Source organism: Aethalodelphis obliquidens, unplaced genomic scaffold (genome assembly GCF_003676395.1).
Source record: "Aethalodelphis obliquidens isolate GAN/ISIS:26980383/991018 unplaced genomic scaffold, ASM367639v1 scaffold9, whole genome shotgun sequence".
NCBI classification, from domain to species: domain Eukaryota; kingdom Metazoa; phylum Chordata; class Mammalia; order Artiodactyla; family Delphinidae; genus Aethalodelphis; species Aethalodelphis obliquidens.
The window spans coordinates 22,436,427-22,450,462 of record NW_020837953.1 but is presented as its reverse complement, the minus strand read 5'-3'; the positions used below and the strand labels follow the sequence as shown (position 1 = coordinate 22,450,462).

At 49.4% G+C, this 14,036-nt stretch overlaps 1 protein-coding gene across 11 annotated transcripts in view; it reads right to left on the bottom strand.

The window, feature by feature from the left end:
* INPP5B (inositol polyphosphate-5-phosphatase B) overlaps window positions 1-13,821 on the bottom strand; it is a 47,160-nt gene extending 33,339 nt beyond the window's left edge. For 4 of the 11 annotated variants that reach the window (XM_027109034.1, XM_027109038.1, XM_027109039.1 and 1 more), the window contains exons 1-6: window positions 13,699-13,763; window positions 13,212-13,306; window positions 12,260-12,357; window positions 12,096-12,125; window positions 10,711-10,821; window positions 6,458-6,598 (exon numbers count right to left, since the gene is read on the bottom strand). In XM_027109034.1, the coding sequence (XP_026964835.1) occupies window positions 6,458-6,598; window positions 10,711-10,821; window positions 12,096-12,125; window positions 12,260-12,357; window positions 13,212-13,306; window positions 13,699-13,755 (532 nt within the window). In that variant the 5' untranslated portion in view covers window positions 13,756-13,763. Of the gene's footprint in view, window positions 1-1,434; window positions 1,660-3,926; window positions 5,056-6,211; window positions 6,311-6,453; window positions 6,599-10,710; window positions 10,822-12,095; window positions 12,126-12,259; window positions 12,358-13,211; window positions 13,307-13,624 lie in introns of those variants that run through there. The other 7 variants (XM_027109045.1, XM_027109036.1, XM_027109035.1 and 4 more) reach the window with 7 other exon arrangements.
* Between the last annotated feature and the right edge of the window lie 215 nt (window positions 13,822-14,036).

Genomic DNA, 14,036 nt, shown 5'->3' with positions numbered 1-14,036 from the left:
TAAGTGCTTAAGAAATGTAAACTGCTAATGATAATAGTCATAACAGTAATCAATTTTTATTTAAAAATACAATTTTATTTTTTTAATTTATTAGAAATAGATTTTTATTATATGTAAGGCCAAACTGTGAGACTTTGAATGCCACGTGGAGTTTGGATTTGACTCCAAAGGAGAGCTAAGTACATAGCACACACAGGGCAGGGATCTCTTGAGAGAAGCCCATAGCACGGGGCACCCAGTATTAAAAAGAATGGAGGGCTTCCCTGGTGGCGCAGTGGTTGAGAGTCTGCCTGCCGATGTAGGGGATGTGGGTTCGTGCCCCGATCCGGGAGGATCCCACGTGCCGCGGAGCAGCTGGGCCCGTGAGCCATGGCCGCTGAGCCTCCATGTCTAGACCTCAACAGGAGAGGCCACAACAGTGAGAGGCCCGCGTACCGCAAAAAAAAAAAAAAAAAAAGAATGGAAAGAGGGCTTCCCTGGTGGCGCAGTGGTTGAGAGTCCGCATGCCAATGCAGGGGACACGGGTTCAATCCCTGGTCCAGGAAGATCCCATATGCCGTGGAGCAACTAAGCCCGTGCGCCACAACTGTTGAGCCTGCACTCTGGAGCCTGTGAGCCACAACTGCTGAGCCTGCGCGCCTAGAGCCTATGCTCCGCAACAAGAGAAGCCACCGCAGTGAGAAGCCCCTGCTCGCCGCAACTGGAGAAAGCCCGCGCGCAGCAACAAAGACCCAACGCAGCCAAAAATAAATAAATAAATTTATAAAAAAAAGAATGGAAAGAGCCAATGATTCCTGTTTCAGCCTGGCTACCACCCCAAATAGTTCTGTTACTTTCATAAAACTCAAATAACCAGGGGCTTCCCTGGTGGCGCAGTGGTTAAGAATCCGGCTGCCAATGCAGGGGACACAGGTTCAAGCCCTGGTCCGGGAAGATCCCACATGCTGCGGAGCAACTAAGCCTGTGAGCCACAACTACTGAGCCTGTGATCTAGAGCCCGTGAGCCACAACTACTGAGCCCATGCGCCACAACTACCGAGCCCATGCGCCACACTACTGAAGCCCGTGCACCTAGAGCCCGTGTTTCGCAAAAGAGAAGCCACCGCAATAAGAAGTCCACACACCGAAACAAAGAGTAGCCCCCGCTCACCGCAACTAAAAAAGAAAGCCCACATGCAGCAGCAAAGTCCCAACACAGCCATAAATAAATAAATAAATAAATTTTAAAAATCAAAGAACTATGCTTCTCAGTCCCTTTCTTCCTTTCCTCCTTCCCTCCCTCCCTTTTCTTTCTCTCTTCCTCACTTTCTTTTCATTTTTTTTAACATTTTAAACATTTCCCATAATCTCATGGCTTTAAAAAAAAGTACCACAGATTTTAACAATTAACATGGGCAGAGACATCTCTAAAAACACATCCCATGCCCTACAAACCTGTTAAGCCCTGGACTCAGAATCCTAGTTGTCCCCTGTGCAAATCCAATTTAGGTTAGCAAGGACTAAATATCACTAGTTTAGCTCAAGGGGAAAGACGACGACTGTGCAATTACTTTTCAGCCACAGGCTGCAGTGGTCACAGGCTACTGAAGAGATGACTTCTTCCTCCAGGCTCTCTCTTCACTGGGCCTTCTGTGAACTGTCTGTGGTCTGGTGATAAAGCTGAAAGAGAAGTGGCAAAAGCAAACCAGGAAGGGTTGGGGGTGGAAAGAAGTACAGAGCCCGCTTAAAGAGGAAGGGGGCAGATGTCCTTCAGGCGACAAATCACTCGGGCTAGGAAATGTATGGGTCTAGAGGGTTCGAAAGACAACAGATTTTTGAGCACCTACTGATGTACGAGGCATTAGGCTGGCATTTGGGGAGGAGAGAGGATGCAAAATACTAAAAGCAGCAAGTTCGAGCCTGTAAAAATGTAGCTGAATGAACAGCCAACAAAGAGATGAAAAAGCAGAGGGTTTTACCCGGAAATAATAAGCAGTCGGGTTTGAAGTAAGAGGAAATGAAGGTGAGCTGGGGAAGATAAGACTCGAGAAGGGGGGCTGAGGCCAGACCACGCAGGACTTGAATGCAGTGCTGAAGAATCTGAACTTTATTCCTCAGGCTACAAGGATTGGCGCAGCATTCAAGTTCACAAAACAAAACACTAGGGCATGATAAAAGTCGTTCTAAGGCAAGCCCCAAGGGAGGAGGAGACAGGGGAGGAAGACTTGTAAGGACACCACTGCACTAGTTCAAGTAAGAGGATACCAACGTGAACCATGCGGATTTAATTTTTTTTTTAATTTTCAAAAAATTTTTAAATTGCAGAAAAAGAATGGACAGAATTTGGTTATTAGACATAGGAGAGGGAAGAGTCAAGGATGACTGAGGTTTTTAGTGATTATATTGACAGAAAAGAAACTGGAGGGAGGGAAGGAGTGAGGAAGAGAATGAACATAGTAATTTGGAAGAAACCAGCCTAGGAAAGGCCCTGAAGAGGGCAGCCAGTTTCTAAGCTCTTAGAGGTGGGCATTTGCAATTCCTAAATGTGCTTCCCAGAGGAAACCACCCCTAAATTAGCATCCCTTCGGTCCTGTGAGACCTTCTAGAAGGCAAACATTCACTCCCATTTTACAGACGGAAGAGAGGAAAGTCAAGAGACACGTCCAGTATGATACCAAGGTGCAGTAACAAAAATAAATATTAAAGTATCCAGCACGTAGACATACACTTTGTTCAAATCCTCGTCATTCACCTTTGGAGCTTTAGTTCACATACGCACCACCTGTAAAATCTACAAGTTTGTTACAGTAGATTTTTTTTTTTTTTTTTTTTTTTTTGTTACAGTAGATTTTAAGCCGCAAAGAAAACAAGCGAGCCAGTGAGCTGCTACGTCCCCAAACTGTCTTTCTGCTAATAAATATTGATGTCTCCCTCTTCCTGAACCTTCTGTCCCCGAGGACTTTTCTGTGCAAAGCACCCCTTCTAAGTGAACGTTTGTGGGTCACCTGCTTGCTCTAGGCTCCCGCTGTAGAATTCCACAACAAACTGTTTTCTGAGGGCAAGAAAAGTCTTCAGGGGGTTCTCCTGTTCTAGAAACAAACAAAAGGTTAAATGCGACGAAGAGGGAAACGGAGAAGGGAACGACAGAAGGAGGAAGAAAAAGGAACACAGTTCTCTTTTGTTTAAAGGAACCAAGTGGGCCAAATTAATTTGCTTAGGGGCCTGCAGAGCTTCCCACAAAGGTGGAGATGATGGGCAAGATTTCCACATGTAGGATAAACATCTAGGAAAATTCATTTTCTCTGTGCTAAAAGGGTACGTCGGTCACACAGATTTTACTTATTAAGAGACGGGGGAGCAAGGAGACTGACTAACCCAGGGGCTGTTTTTCCGACATTCTCACTGGCTTCTGCCCTGGTAATCTAGGTTACCCTTTATGCTACCCTGAGTTATAAATAGCATTCATTTCCTTTCTCAGGCCAGACAGATTTTAATGCTTTATTTCTTGGGTCCAAGGGAAAAAATACTCATAGCACATCTCATTCTGAATTTGAGTTACTACCAAGCTACCTCGCTTTGAATCAACCATGGAATAAGAAAACCACTTCAAAACATCAAAATTTGTTTGTTGTTGCCATGTTGTTAAATTAGCCCAGAAAAGCCCAATGGGACTTCTGAGTAGCTGTTTCCTTTCTAGTACATAGCTCAGAATCCTCCAGAACACAGCTCCAGGGCTTTGCATGTGTCTGGGATGAGGCAGGTGAATATTTTATACAATGACATGGGTGAGTACTGAGCCCGATGAAGGATTCCCCAAGGGATAAGAGCACCTTCAGTTGTTAGACAGAAACAGGAAGGCATTTCTCCTTATTTCTTTTTAAGGAAAGAAAAAGCTACACCAAGAAGAGCAGTTAAATAAGTGAAGAAGCAGAAAAGCCCCTACTTACAACAGCTACTTGTCTGAGACCCATGCAAGGTCTAGGAGTCTGAAGAGGGCAAGAGAATCAGATGCAACAGGCTGCCACTCGACCAGAAGCTTTACATCTCACTTCAACATCACAACTTAGCTCAAAGATCCCGGTCTGAACCTGAAATGACACCAACCCCGATCTAAAACTTCTGCATTTCACTTTTCTGCAATTCCTACCAAGCTTGGCTTGACACTCCTGAATGCAGGAAAGACAAAGCAAGGAAAAGAATGGACATTCCTGGAGAGGTGCATCCACGTGAGAGCTTTCCTTTCTCTACCAAGACAAAGGCAAGGACTGAAAGCCAGCTTCACTTTGCCCCCCAAATACCTAGGCCTTTGAGGGGCTCTTACCCTTGGCTCACCTCACAAGGTCCCCCGTCCTGCTGAGCCGACCCCACACTCTCTTACTATGAATCACCAGATCCCTCTCTGTCAGACTGTCAGCTCCTTGCGGAAGCCCTGTTTCTCCTGATGAGCGTCACAAACAGCATTTTAAAGCAGTCTTTGGGTTGGTCCCCTGGGCTATCAGGAAGTGGGAATTTTGATCATATGCATATAGGAAGCATCAAATTCGCTATCTGTTTCCCTTGGGGTTCAGGGACATCCAGAGGAGGCCCAAAGGGTTCCCCCAACCTGTTGTAGATGGTGTGACTCTCCTCTGAGGCCAAAGCAACTCTGGAAACAGAGCTGACCGAAACAGAACTGAGGGCTTGGTGCCAGTTCTTACCAATTTTAACGTGAGCAACTTAGCATTTAGTAGTGTAATCCCACTTATTGTAGGTATTACGATGGGGACAAATCATTTCAAATTAAAAATGAAACCAAAACCTTGACAGTAACTCCTCACCAGCAAGTGGCTAGTTTCGGACTTCTGAAAGGTCACAAAAGATTCTGAGATCACTTTGCATTTATCACCCAGCGGCAGATAACTCCTTCAGAGCTGCCCCGACTTCTCACAGAAGACCTCCCTCTACTTAGGAGATGAAGCGCTCCAACAGGCTCTGGCGTGCTGGCTGAGAAAACAGAACCCACCTCTTTCTGCTGCCATCGGGCCTGTCCTCTGCCAACTGTCTGGATGCTGCCCTTTCGAAGGGGCAAGGGGAAGATATGTACTTAATCTTAAGCTCTCACCTGTCCCAGTACCAGAGCCCAGAATGTCATGGAAACTGATGCAACAGCTCCCTCAAGATCAGCCCTTCAAGTGAGCTAAGCCCATGAGAGATGCAAACTATCAGCACCTTCGTGTGCTGCGACTGTATCTTGCAGAGGCTGCAACGGAAGAAAAGAACGAACACGGAGGAAGTCCTTTGCTCGCTTAGTTTCCTCCCATTTTACAAACTTGTGCAACGTGCTATTCCCCCAGCCTCTCATAGTTTCCAAGCCTTTTAAGAGCAAGTGGAGCGCCGGCCCACACTTACACGGCTACTTGACAGTTCCCTAGCAAACGGCTGAGAAAAGGGGCACAAGTGGGTACTAGTGGTCATGCCAAAGCTCAGACGTAACAGGAGCTGCATGGGCACACCCAGGAGAAAAAAAATACCAGGGAGCCCCGGGCAGAAAACCTAGGAGCTAGACAGAAAACAGAGGTCTGCAGGTCCTCCCAAAGCACCAGCCTGACCCAAATTTCAGCCCTGGGCCTCTCACTCTCCAGAAGACAACCTCCTGCTCAACAATTGGTCTTTTGTGCTGCACAACGTTATCCACCAAGGGCTGGGTGGAAAAAAAAACCTAATCCCCTTCACCTGTAACCTCATTGTGGCCTCCAGGCCCAGGGTGGACAGGGCTCTCCTGGACTCCGGGTCTGCGCACAGCCCAATCTCTCACAGGGGCTGAGGACCGACAGGAGAGCCAGGCAGCCCCAGTACACACACCAGTCCTCACCCAAAGGAAGGCTCCGTCATGGGGAGTGCACCTCCACACAAGTCAAACTCGAAGGTCAGGATGGAGAAACTGAGGCTCAGAGAGGGGCAGCCACCCGCCCCAGGTCACACAGCGAAGTCAGGAACGGAGCTTTAGTACTACCAAAACCCCGGCCTCGGGATTCCTGAGTACCTCACTGGCCCCCGCCTGCCCTCATCACGCCCGGCTAAGAATAACTAACATCCCCACAGCACCTCAGCCCCAATGTCTCCGCCTCCGTAGGGCCAGGACCTTGGTCTTTGCCCCGAGCGTCCGCCAGCCAACCCACAGACCCTGCCCGCCCGAGGGTCTGACCCGCCACCGCCCCGGAGCCCCAGCCCAGCGTCCCACCGCCCGCCGGACCTGCAGATTCGCGCTCCCGAGAGCCGGCGGCGGCAGACATTTCCCTGCCTGCTTCCTCAAGCTCTTCATCACGCCGCCCGGAACCCCGCCCCCCGTTTCCACCCCCAGAGGGGCCCGCCCCCGCGTGCCACCCTCGCCAATCAAAGGCCGGGCTGCTCCATAGCTCCGCCCCCAAAGAGAACGGGGCCCGCCCCTGAAGCCTGGCCTCCTCCAATCCCCTTCGCGCCTTCCGAGATCGATACCTGCCTCCGCCAATTCCAGAGCGCCCGGGCCGGGTGCCCTGGGCTGAGTTCCAGCGGCGCGGCGTGGGCGGCTCGGGCTCCGGCTCCTTGCGCCTGTAGCGAGACAGCCACAGGAACTTAGGATCTAGGGCCTTGGTGTTGAAACCTGTGGAAGGAAAAAGGAGGGAATACTGAGCCACGGACTTGAAGAGCCGGTTCCACCTCCGCAAGGTGGATTTGCTCCGTGAGCAAATCGCTCAGCCTCTCCGGGGAGGCTCCAAGCCTGTTTCCCTGGCGCACAGTGTGGGCCTGAGATTCAAATACACTAATAAACATGAAAACGAAAGTGCTATACCAAGATAGACAAGCACCACTCCTGCGACCTGGTGGTAACTACGTGCCAAGGTCTATGCTCCTTAATTCTCACAACTAACTTTAGGAGCAAGGGAACGATTATCCGGTGGCAACTATTATCCCATGGCAACTGAGCTCAGAGAGGTGAAGTCTGAGGTCGCAGAGTGAGTGGCAGTGTGGGAACTCAAATACATGTTAGTACTAGGGAGCGGGTTGGGGGCTTTATCTACCCATAATCTCCATCAGCAACTCGCAAGCCTCCCAAAAAAACACACTCTAAGTAAAAGCAGTGTGCCTGCTATGAAATATGCCTTCAAGACGAGTCCTCTGGTTCCCTCTGAACCAGATTGCCACTCTTCCTTCCTAGAAATTCTTGGGTCTTCTCTGCCTCTCACTCAAACCCAGGTCTGCCTGATTCCTAAACACTTGCTGTTTCCTATGCTATCCTGCCTGTTCTCCTTGTAGAACAGCATGAACCTGACCGAACTGAATTGGATTTGCAAGGGCATCATAAATGAAGAGACTTGGGTCGTAGGACTGACTATGGCACTCCCAGACACAGCTTTTAAATTATTTTCAGCAGTTACATGCCATTAACCCATCTGATCCTCACAAAACTCTTGGAGTAGTAAGGCAAGTTCGTATTTCCACTGTACAGATAATAAAGCCAAGGCTCATAGCAATAAAATATATTGTTCACATTCACAACTAGGAAGTGGCAGAGCTGGGATCTGAACTGAAATCTCTGGACTCCATGGGCTTTGGAGTTATAACCTGGGGTTCCAAACCTGGTCCTATTAACTTCCATTAATGAATGACCTCGGGTAAGTTACTAAAATGTCAGTTTACTCTCTTGTCAGTTTACTCATCTGTAAAACAGGATACTCTTTAGTACTGCTCAAAAGACTAAACAGAAAAACATGGTTGTTGTCTGTTGCTGTCTAGAAAAATACATGGCACACAGTAGGTACTCAATTAATGTTGGCTAATTCTTTCCTCTAACTGTGATCTTTTGACCAAGTCACTTCCACTCCCTGACCTTTTGTGCTGCACATTACCCACCAAGGACTGGGTGGGGAAAAACTAGTTCCTTTCACCTGTAACCTCATCCCGGACTCTGGTCCTTTTATCTGTAAAATGCAAGGGTTGGGCAGGTGGATTCCCAAGAGTCTGTCATCTCTGAGAGTCCCCTCTCACCCAGACCCCTCCCAGAGGAAGTCCACATCATGATAGCTGCTCAAAGAAGCTGAGTTAGTGCAGTTTCCCTGCTGGTTACCCCAGGTGTGGACCCCGGAAGGAAGAGCAGGGAAGGGAACCGACAGACAGATACCTAAGCCTAAAAGAGGGGAATCATCCTCGACTACTCCGTCTCTTTCATTCTCACAGCCGGGCACCAAGCTCTGTTCATCCATTCAACAAATATGTGTTAAGCGCCTACTACATGGCAGGCACTGTTGTAACCACAGACAGTAAAGCTGTGAACACAACCCAAACTCAGTGTTCCCATGGTGCCTTCATTCTCATCAGTTTGATCTCTCCAGTGCATCCTCTCCTCCCCATCCCCATGACTGGGCCCTGGTCCAAGCCTCATTTTTTATGCCTGAACCACTGCAATACATTCCCATTGATCTCCCTGCTCTAGGTTCTCCCCTTCTGCACCAGTTGCCAGAGGAACTTTCCTAAAGTGCAAATCCTGCCTCGTTATTCCTCAGTTTAAAGCTCCATCAGCTCCCCACAAGCTACAGGGCAAAATCCAAGCTCTTTGATGGTTATTTAAGACCCTTCATGCACTGTCTCTGCTGGCCTGTCCTGGTTCAGCTCATTCCACAGCCTCCTCCCACCCCAACTTCAATCCCACCCAGTGCTCTGCTCTTAACTCCAACTGTCTTTTTTCCCATGTTGGCTGCCTGGGAAAAAAACCTCACTCATCCCTCAAGTCTCAGCTTAAACATCACCTCCTACACGAAGTCTTCCCTGAGCAGTGTAGATGGGATGGGTTGGCATGAGCTTAGGATGCATTAGAGCAAAACTCAAGAGCTCAGTCTCTGGAGGAGACTCTCTAATCCTGTCTAATCCTGGCTCTATTATTTACCAGCTATGTACTCAGGTAAGGCATTTAACCTCCCTGAGCCTCAGTTCCCTCACCTGTAAAATGGACACACTGATAATACCTACCTTGAACGGCTGTGGTAAGAAAAATGAGATAATGTGCTGAAAAGTCCTCAGAACAGTGTCTAACACGCAATAAGTCCACAATGAATGTTAGCTAAGGAAATATTTTTCTGAGCTCCTACTATGTGCTGGGCACTTTCACATGTATTACCTCATTTAATTCTCACAATTCCGTGAGGAAGATATTCTTTACATATAGAAGTCTACAAACAAGCAAACTCATAGAAAAAGAGATCAGATTTGTGGTTACCAGAGGGAGGGATGAAGTGGGGGAAAAGGGGATTGGGTGAAGGCAGTCAAAGGTCCAAACTTCCAGTTATAAGATAAATAGGGAGTTCTCTGGTGGCCTAGTGGTTAGGATCCCAGGCTTTCACTGCCGTAGCCCGGGTTCAATCCCTGGTCGGGGAATTGAGATCCCACAAACTGCATGGTATGCACCCCCCCAAAAAGAAAAGAAAAATAAATAAGTACTAGGGGTGCAACAACATGATATTTAATACTGCTGTGTTATATGAAAGAAAGTTTTTAAGAGTGTAAATCATGAGTTCTCACCACAAGGAAAAAATATTTTTTTCTATGTCTTTAATTGTATATCTGTATGAGATGATGGATGTTCACTAAACTTATTGTGGAAATCGCTTTGTGATGTATGTAAGTGAAATCATTATGCTGTACACTTTAAACTTATACAATGCTGTATGTCAATTAGAGCTCAATAAAACTGGGAGAAAAAGAAAAGCTCTACAAAACCAAGGTTCAGAGAGGTGAGGTGGTTTGCCCAAAGTCACACAGCTAAAGACCAGCAAAGATAGGCTTCAAATGCAAGAGGTTGTATAGCTTCAAAGTCCATTCTCTTTGCTGTTACTACTGTTATTACTTCTCCTACAACTACCAATAATAATCATAAAACAGGTTATCCTTATTAGTTGAAGGTTTGGAGATAAATTTCCCCTGCTTATAGAATCAACCCTTTAACTCAGCATTCAAGGCTGTATATTGTTTCCTTTTCCCACATTGCCCAGTTTGCATCAACAGTCAGTACCCTTCCTGCACACCAGGCAAACTAAGTTGGAGCCCCCAGACATTCAGGCTCCATGAGGAGACCACGATAGAAGGGGAGCCCACCCCGGATTCCTGCAGAGCCAGGATGTTAGCTAGAAAGGAAATAAGTGACAGTGTTGGGTAAACAGCTAAGCCCCAGCGTCTGGTGGCTAGAATTTGCATGTTCTCTGGCTGATTCTCTGCTCTTTACCTGACTGGCTGATCGCCCAGTCTAAACAAATTCTGCCCTAGAGGCCACTAACTTCTCACTGTTAAGTTAAAGCTAGACCATCTTCTCAGCTGTGGTGGGGGACAGAGCAGGGTACAAGGGCAGGAGAGCTCTTATGACAGACTTCCCTTGGTTCTAGCTGTGGTTGTCAGGGAGAGGGAAGGTGGGCCTCTAGAAGCTGCTGACCCTGCTAACTTGTAAAAGATTCTGCATGAGAATCACAACTCACCCCATGCAGCCCTGCCCAGAGCAGGGAAGGCAAAGGGGCCCTGCTGGCGTTAAGACTCAGGTCCAGAAACAGGAAAACAGAAATGCAAACATCATGGCTGGCTGGTGGCCTGGGGGCACGGTGGCCTCGTGCCAGCAGCTTTGAGAGGGCACAGAAACTGTAGAGTGTAAGTCCAAAGGGTGCAAAGTCAACTGGTGGTGGGGAGGTCAGTGCCCAGCCTCCCCTTCCCCCGGGAGCCTGTGGTCTTACCTACCTGGACAGGCCCTGGCGACTTCCTGGAGAAATGTTCTGGTGTGTGAACCAAAGGGGAGCTGGAATACGAGGCTGAGCTCCGCTGTGTCCAGCTGGACGGTGACATCTGAGCCTGCACAGGGGAGGCAGGAAATGAGCCCTTGGCCTCCAGGATGCTTAGGTGCCTCTTTAGGCTGGAGCCCCCAGCATGGAACGTCAGCAGCCCAAGCTCCCAAAGCCCCTTTGACCCTTAAGCTGGGGCAATAAGGGAGCCCTCTGTACCCCCAGCTTCAAATTAACATCACCCTCAGTCTACAAAGGGGGTGGACCTCAGCTCTGAAAATTCAGTAAGCCTCACCATAGCCTTCTGGACGGAGCCAGAAGAGACCAACTTCTCAACCTGTAGTCTACCCCCCGCCCCACTAGTGGAATGAAAAGCACACAGAGGCGGACAGGGGGCCGTCCGTCAGTCAGTCTCCCTGACTGTGCCAGACACACGCTAGTCACAGGGAACACCATGCTGAAGACATCAGACATGGCCTTGTCTTCAGGGAGCTAGAGTGTGGATGGCGTCTGGCTCATAGCGTAACCTCAGCACCCAGCAGGCACATGGCGAGCACGCAAAACATGTGCTGAACTAATGAATGAGTAGGAGCAATGCCGCAGACTGATTAAGAGCGTGGGCTCCAGAGACTGGATTCCAAGTCTGAATCCTTGTCCCTCCACTTGCTAAATTACTTAATTTCTCTGGGCTTCCATTACCTCGTCCATAAAATGGGGATGAAAGCAGTGATGACCTCACAGAATTGTGAGGAAAGCACTGCGTGATGTGTGTAAAGCTCGTTAGCATAGTGCCTGGCGCGAGGTCATCACTGATTAAATATTCATTTCTATGATTATTATTACTACCTCTGCTATTACGACTGCAGTCCAGCAAAGAACACCGACATTAGATAGGCCACTATAAATAATTAAATCACTGTGGGTGACAGAGAGGCGGTAAGGACGAGACAAAGGAATGCGTATGAGTGAAATACAAACACTTTCGGATACAAACACTCTCAGGAGTTCAACAAAGGCTTCCCGAGGAAAGTCAGTGTGAACTGAAGCCCTGGAGGATAACTGGCTATGCGAAAAGAGGAGTGAGGGCTTTCGAGAGGAGGAAGTAGCGTGTGCAGGGGCTCCGTGGTGAAAACGCGTCACGTTTGAGGCGCGTGGAATGCAGAGGATTCCAAGTGCAGCAAGCAGGGAAAGGAGTGACTGGAGAGATGACCGGGGCCTCATCCTGCAGGGTCCTGCGTGCCACAGTGAGACGATCAGAAAGTGCTTTTACTTCACACCACTCTTCTCTCTGCAGATTCTGTTCCCCCTGCCCCAACTGGGACTCAGACTGAAAGGACCACTCACCAAGAAAGTAGACTTCACCATCCAGGGACACTGCGGGCAGGGAAACGAAAGGGCCCTTAGCAACTGAGCATCATCCTTCCTCCCAACGCCCCACCTCCAACAAGGGCAGAAATGACCCGGGACCCCAGAGGAGAGGGATCATCCTGTCCAGGCCCCTGTGGCACCTTCTTCCAGAGCGAAATCCCGAGAGATCGGCACGATCTGGTCCAAGGAGACATCATCCCCGGTAACGGCCATCCTCCGGTGTGTGTACAGGAAGAGACTGAGGGCAGGAAGCAGAGTGAGGACAGGGGGCCTGTAGTCTAGTCGTCCCTCAGGCCCATCGGGGAAGCCTCGGGGTGCTCACACTCTCTCCTTGGTTCCTGGGGCTGTGCTCATGCCTCTCTGCTCATGTTACCCACCAGAGACTGTTGGGTCATCAAAGCTGAACTTGCCTCATTTCGGGGAGCCCCTGCCTTGTTAGTAAAACCCATGTTTGATCTCCCCCTTGTGCGTTCTAGCACTGCAAGTGACAAGAACAGGGCAATCTTAGCCTCCCCACTCCCTCCCTGAACCTCAGCTTTTTCATCTGTAAGGTGAGGGTGGTGGGTTCAAAAATGTCTAAGGCTCCTCCTTCCCAGCTCTGAGACCCTGAGGTTCACTTTCTGGCTGTGAGACCATTGATAAATATTAATTATTCTCTCTCTGCTTCTGTGTAATATGTGGGTATTACTAGCAACATTTATGGAGCCCTTTCTATATGCTTCACAGCATTTTAAACACTTTACATGTAGTAACTCATTTTAATCTTCAGTCTGGACACATTGAGGTTTGCTCAGGATGACATGGCTCGGAAGTAACGAAGCCTGAATTTGAACCCAAGACAGGCCGAAGGGCTCAAGATCTGGAGCAGTATGTTCAACCATCTTCCTGAGAAGTTTTCTCATCAAATTTTGAGGATTATATGAGCTAAGAATACAGAGGGCTTGGCCTATAGTGGTCAAAAACTATTATCATTATTACAATTATTCTAGAAGCCTCAGACTCTGCCCTAGAGGGCATGAAGTCCAGCTGGAGGGACAGTGGAGAATAATCAAACCCAGAGCCAGAGAGGCAAGGACTGAACCAGTCACTGACGCATGTTCCTGGCCACCATGTTCCGGGCGGTAACGCACGAGTCCCAGGAGGCGGCTCTGCCTGCTCTCTCCCTCACACAGCGCTCCTTGCACCGCCTGCAGCTCAGGGTCAAGGCAAACCAAAAGGGAGCCGGGCCCCAGGCCTCGCCCAACCCAGCCCACCCCACCTGCCCTGCCCTGCCCTGCCCCGCCCCACCCTCACCCACACAGATTCACTCTGTGGTTTCACTTCTCCCACCCTTCCTCATCTGTGAAATGGGGAGAGTAACCCCCAACGTCACAGGGGGTGGGAGGATAACTGAGTATTTAAAGCACCCGGCAGAGAGTCCAGGACTAACTGCTTAGTATGTACAGGTTTCCATCTCCCCCTGAAGGCCCAGAGAGAGGGAGGCAAGCAGACAGACACATAGACACCTGCCATTCCACTTCCCAAGGCCAGGCACGGCAGGCCCTGGGGCTGGGAGCTCGGCACCCGCAGGGAAGGATATGATGATGCAGTATTCCCCCTCAGCCAGGGTCTCCTGGATCGCCACAGACTGGTCCATGCTGGCCCCTGCTGAGCAGACACACCCCGGGGGAGGGCAGATGGGAGCCCCTTAGGTGAACAAGTCACTCAGGAGGTTATGGAGCTGCCTGAGGGAGGGCTGGGGGCAGGGAGGAGGGGCTCTGTGCTGGGAGAAGGCGGAGGAGGCCCCATCCGCTCCCTCCTCCTCCCCCTCCCCCTTCCCCTGAGAACGAGCCTTTTAGTTTCTAGGGAGAGGGGCCATCCCTTTGCCCCCGGTGAGAGGTACAATTTGCTGTACCGCCCTTTGTCTTGAACGGCATC